The following is a 5,829-nucleotide window of genomic DNA, read 5'->3' as shown; positions in this document are numbered from 1 at the left end:
GCTTTTTCACCTAAAACGTAATATTGGTATCATTCGAAAGAGAATTACCGCCTCTTTCGAATGATACCAATATTACGTTTTAGGTGAAAAAGCGACTGAAGCGGTTACCCGGAGCGCCAAGCGAGGTATCGGTTGTCCGCAGGCGGGGAGTGAGCTGAGCGTATTCTCAGAGCCACTGAGGCGGTGAGCCGTTTTACATAGGGGGTATCGCTTTCTATGGATTTTTGCACAAATGGCCAATGCGGAAGACTGAAAGTCGATCAAGGTTCTGTTTGGCGCGTAGTTCCTGTTTGGATCCCTTCAAATTTTGGGAATGTTTTATTTTGTGAAACAGAGTGCTCCATGGTGGACACCAGCAATGGAAAAAAATTTTGTTCGAATTTTATTGAATTTCCACACATACACTCCGACCAGCCAAAGAATGCTTTTCGGTCGAATGTAGCCCCTCCCCCCCCCCCCCCCATAAGAGCCCAGGCATTGCCAGAAGCATTCTCTCGCTTAATCGACTGTACCTTTGCTTGACATATGCATCTCTTGATGTACATGTTTTCACAGCCAAGTTCATTATGTATGTTATGAGTGGGTTTTTTTCAGGAAAAATAAGGAAAAATTGCTGTCAGGACTTCAATGTTATTATTTGTGAAAAGTTCTATTAAAAATTTCAATGTATTGTAAAAACTAAGCATCATTAAAATACATCAATTCTACTCTTCAGGGCTTTAGTCTTCTTTGGCTGAAAGTCCTTATCATTTAAATAGTGACACTCCTAGAATTAGAATATTATAGTACTTTCAAACTTACAATCTTATACACAAGACTTGAAAACTCATATTAACCGTTGAAGGATTAGGTTGAGACACAGCTTTAAATTGTTTGTTTTTAGGTGGTTCTGATTCCTATTTCTTTGCGCCCTCAGAGGACAGTAACTGCCACGTGTGCTATAAAACAAGGTTTAAGGTACAAATTTGTAGGAGATGAAAAGCGTATGTGCACACAACAAAATCTAATGTGCATACTTACTTAATCATTGACATAATTTTGTAAACCTTGAATTTGTTTCTCTTTCGATTCCAAATCATTTACATACACCTGAATAGTCTCGTTTATTGAATGAGAGGTCACTTACACCAACTTCCTTCACAAGGTTTTTATTTTCCTCTCAATAAAACAAAAATTTTATATAAGTATTCTAGATTTTGATCTGGTGCTGAAGAAAATCATTTTGCAAAGAACTAGTACAAGTAGGGTAAAATGCCCTATGATGGCCACCTTAAGAATGGTCCTGTCCAATGATGGCCACCCCTTTTTCTTGTAATGTAGACAACGATGTGAAGTAGTTTGGCTTATTACGCCCAAGTAGGGACCTTACTAGAACACACTTCAAGGCCAAGATTGTAAAGTGACCAGATTGGCTGGAAATCGAGAAAAGTGGCCATCAATGGACACTGGCCACATTAGGGCACTTTACCCTAGTATAAATTTGATCAGCTACTGTGCGAAGCTGTTCAGCAGGATCCGTTTGGCATTGCTATCACAGAAACATTTGGGGCAGCACCATTTGTCAGGCAGTTCTATAAGAAAAGGAAAATGATGTGATGTGAGAGGTGAAACTAACGCAAACAATCAAACTGCATACAAATAAAAGGGGGGAAAACATACTTTGCTTCGGGGACACCCCAATACAGTTGCCATGGAACCACTCATCGCAGTTATCACAACCAATCATAAATCTGGGACGAATCATAAGATTAGAAATGCGAATGAATATTGGAAAGGGTTTTAAAAGAAAACAAGAACCATACCTTACAATCTACATACCTTGAGCCAGCTGGCTTGCGACACATGCAATACATCTCTGGTCTCTCCAAATGGATCGGATCTGGAAAATCATTGCAATTTAAAACATTCTCATATGTTGGATACAAGGTTATTTTTTTATTTTTTATTTCGGTTTTATGAAAATGGAGTGACACAAATGTTAAAGACTTTCAAATTTAGGTCAGGATAGTGAGAACCACATGAATTTACTTCAAACTTGTTCGTATATAGCAAAACATAGAATAATGTTGAGTCTTTATCTCCCTTCTTCCTTTTCATGATAGTCGCTTTGCCTCGCTTCTGCCTTTTCATGATAGTCAATCTTTTTATTGCACGCTGTTGCGTTTACGAGGATTCCCCATAGAGTTCATTGACATTTAAAGCAAGACTCTGATTTCAAAAATAAAACTTATACCCTCTTACTTCAAAATTGATGTAGTAACTTTACTTCCCTAGTAACACAAGACTGTCGCTGTCGCACATAGTGTGATTTTTATCTATCGTCCAATTATTGTGACACTAACGAAAATCCAAAAGTGGTGACTTTTCCTTAGTCAGACGATTGTCGCTGGTCTATCAAATTTAGACCATCTGCAATTCTGCTGTATTCTTATGAATTCGTGATCGAATCACAACAGTGGTTTTTCGCTTCCATTACGATAGCTGGCCGGTAACGATTTTCGTTTTGAGGAAAAAATATAGTATACCGATAGAATAATTTTTCTCATTTCGTATATCGCACCGATAGTTCGTATCTTTTTTCTACTGTTGTCCGACTGTCGTACGACAGTTCTGTGCTACTAGGGATGTATCGATTTCAATCGCTTTAGAAACAGCAAAATGCGATTTTCAACCTGGCATATCGAACCGTGAACAGAAATACACACACAGACACACACACTCTCTCTAGCTTTTAATCGAATGAAAGAATGGTGTCTTCTGAATAATCTTGTCCTTATAATGATGGAAAAACAAACATTGTACAGTTTCGAACCAACGAAAGAATATCAAAAAATGTTTATTCACACTTTGTAGAACTATATGTGAACAGCGCAATATTCTTAGGTATAATTTTAGACCAACACCTTAATGGGACGTCCACCTTCAGGAATTAAAATCAAATTTTTGTCAATCTAATTTTGGTGTCAAAAGAATTATGTCATTAACAGACGAGCAAACAGCTCTCGTAACTTATTATGGAATGTTTCACTCTAAATTATCGTACGGCACATTGCTTTGGGGAAACTCTACAGCGATGATTGATATTTTTAAACCCAAAAGAAAGCAATCAGAGCTATATGCTCTATTAATCAACGGACTAGTTGTAAACAATACTTTGTAAATTACTAAATTATGACTGTGTACTCTATTTCCATTCAACAACTGCTAAATTTTGTTAAAAACATGAAAATACTTTTCAAAAGTCAAAAGATGTACACAACTACCCAACTAGACATAATACTAAAATTTATAATAACTTTGTGCACCTCTCTGTCAGCCAAAATGATGTACTCTTCCTAGGCCCAAAACTTTTTAATACTTTACCAAGTATTATTAGAGACTTGCCCATGAAAAAATTTAAAAGTAAAATTAAGAAAGAACTATTAAAATGTGCGTTCTACAACCTGGAAGACTTTTTAAAATATGGTTTTATGTTCAAGCATGAAAATTGTTTATAATAACTGTTTGTACGACGGTTCAGTGACAATAAATCTCTCTCTCTCTCTCTCTCTCCACCACAACAACAGACAGCTACCTGCTCGAGGGCGCCAAAAGTTGCAGCGTAACAGGGCGCGTCCTTAAACCATTGAGTGTGTATTAGGTTGTGGCAAGTTTAAACTCTCTACTTAACACTGAATCTTTACAAATTCAATACTGGATTATCTAGATAGTGACAGTAATTCAGAGTCCCCTAGTAACAGAGGAGATGGAAAAAAACCTGCCTTCATTGTGGAAACACAGACCGGCAAAGAGGATATCAAAGTTCTTAAGGCTTATATCAAGTCTACAGCGGAAGCTAAATGTTGGTTAAAGCAGTTTTCGTTAGAAACTGGAACTGATTTCATAAATTCAGAAATGAAGAAAGTTCAAAGGTAAGTAGGATTACCGTACTTAATACATCATTCTCAATTTCCTTGGCTGGATTAAAAGATGTTGACCGAGGGGTGCCCAACTGTGGTGGTAATCAGGTTTACACAGACTTGGTAATCACTAGTAATCACTTGTAATCCCTGGTAATCCTCACACTCGTGAGGGTCCTTTAGAAGGACAAATTTGTTGACTTAGACATGAATTTCTGTGCACATTTTGCCTAAATGCCAACGTGCATGTTTATTATGGCAACTTTGCATCCCTCCTATGGACAAAGTCATGATTTGGCCAATCAAAGAATGTAAATTTTTAACTTGCATGATAAAGAATCAAGAACTACCAAAGAGTTGCACAAAAATGCATCTTTTTCGGAACAAAAAATGGCCGTTCCGATTTAGAATTTAGTCGGATTATACCTTTTAAACAAAGGCAATCTTTGGTAATCATTGGTAATCTTTACAATTTGGTAATCCGGTGTACACATTCTTATGGAGTTAAGCATCCCTCGATGTTGACAGTTGGATCGAGCAAGGACCTGCGACAAAAGGAAAACAATGGATATTATTGTTGATTATATCTTCCTTCTGTTACGATCAAAATATGTTTTCTTGCAGATTGGTTTATCATGAATACTGGAAATGCAGCTTGGGCAAAATGAATAAACTATCACTTTCCAAGAGAAATTTTTCATGCCCAATGACAGTAGATATTAAGATTAAGAAAGTGAAAACAGGCACTATAAAAATGAGTTGAAATTTTTAAACCGTAAAGTGCCTCCGCCTGCTGTCATCACTATCAAAAACAAGCAAAACCTTGCTCTTCAAAACCATGAATAACTCAGTTATAGAAGGCCAACACAGGAGACGAAGAAGAAGTATTTCAGAAAGTTTGCACAGCCGCTAAGCGTTCATTTGAAATGAAACTTTGGATGGAAGAAGATGGGGCAATAAAGAAAGCTGATGCAAGTATTAACCCAACTGACCGACAAGTGTATCATTTCTATGACAATAATGGAGGAAAAGTAAATATGGAAGGACTGGATGCATGATCCTATGGAACACCACAAAAAAAGTATTCCAGAGTACAAGGAAAAGCATGGTAAGATATTTCCAGAATAATTATAGGTAGTATGTAAAAGTGTAAATTAACTAAATTTATAAAATGCAGGAACTGACATCTACTTTGATAACGAAAATGTAGAAAACTGGGCAGTACAAGTTACTGCGAGTCTTTTCAGAGCTTTACATGATTTGTATTTTTATATTTCTGTTTGCAGAGCGTGGTTGAGTACTGTGCGTGGAACCTTCGACCGCCAGACTCCGGCAAGGATCCAGGCCTCGTGAACCTTGTCCTAAAGGGGATCGGCCTCGGGTGGCAGAAGGGTCGTCTAGATGCAGACAAGCTTTTGCCGTGCCCTACGCTACGACCGTCCGCACCAACATGGCGTCAGCGGCCAAGAAGTCCCGGCAGGTGCTCGCAGCTAAGGTTCGTCCTCTCATGGAGGAAAATCGCTGCTCCGCCACTTGTGACTGCTTGACCGACAACCATCGAAAGGGCAAATACATGGTCCTAACATTGCACTACATCAGACACTGGAGGCTGTGCAGCAGGATGCTCTGTACACGCACTCTGCCACACTAGAGGGAGGCGTCTTCAGGTTTGTTATTCCTAATGAAAAAACGTCTGACATGTGTTAAGGATCGGGTTATAAGATAGTAACTCCTTTTTTTTCTCCAGCCGCCGACCTGAAAGCCCTACTCGAGCGCATGTTTGAGGACAGTGGTCTCGATGCTAGTTTAATGGAGAAAGTGAAGTGGGTGACAGATGCCGGGTCTGACATCAAGAAGGCCCTTGAGTCACACCAGTGGTATTACTGCACGGCCCACGCTCTGAACATTGTCCTGCGCACAGCTCTTAGTG

The 5,829-nt window shown here is 38.7% G+C and overlaps 1 protein-coding gene across 1 annotated transcript; it reads right to left on the bottom strand.

The window, feature by feature from the left end:
- Positions 1-766: 766 nt before the first annotated feature.
- LOC113214358 (CXXC-type zinc finger protein 1-like) lies at positions 767-3,851 on the bottom strand. The gene is made up of 3 exons (XM_026433690.2): positions 1,819-3,851; positions 1,660-1,730; positions 767-1,571 (listed from the first exon to the last, which is right to left on the bottom strand). Exons 1-3 carry the CDS (start codon positions 1,851-1,853, stop codon positions 1,489-1,491), a joined length of 189 nt encoding a protein of 62 aa, XP_026289475.1. The 5' UTR covers positions 1,854-3,851; the 3' UTR covers positions 767-1,488.
- Positions 3,852-5,829: the final 1,978 nt, after the last annotated feature.

The sequence above is a fragment of the Frankliniella occidentalis genome, unplaced genomic scaffold (assembly GCF_000697945.3).
Source record: "Frankliniella occidentalis isolate FOCC.00 unplaced genomic scaffold, Focc_3.1 Scaffold292, whole genome shotgun sequence".
Lineage (NCBI taxonomy): Eukaryota > Metazoa > Arthropoda > Insecta > Thysanoptera > Thripidae > Frankliniella > Frankliniella occidentalis.
This window is presented reverse-complemented; position numbering and strand designations above follow the sequence as displayed.

Bases quoted from the DNA above. Each gene is read 5' to 3' on its own strand.
- LOC113214358 (XM_026433690.2), bottom strand. From the start codon at position 1,853: ATGTATTGCATGTGTCGCAAGCCAGCTGGCTCAAG. The intron at 1,731-1,818 runs GTATGTAGATTG...GATTCGTCCCAG, and splicing joins CGCAAGCCAGCTGGCTCAAG to ATTTATGATTGGTTGTGATA. The intron at 1,572-1,659 runs GTATGTTTTCCC...CTTTTCTTATAG, and splicing joins TGGGGTGTCCCCGAAGCAAA to AACTGCCTGACAAATGGTGC.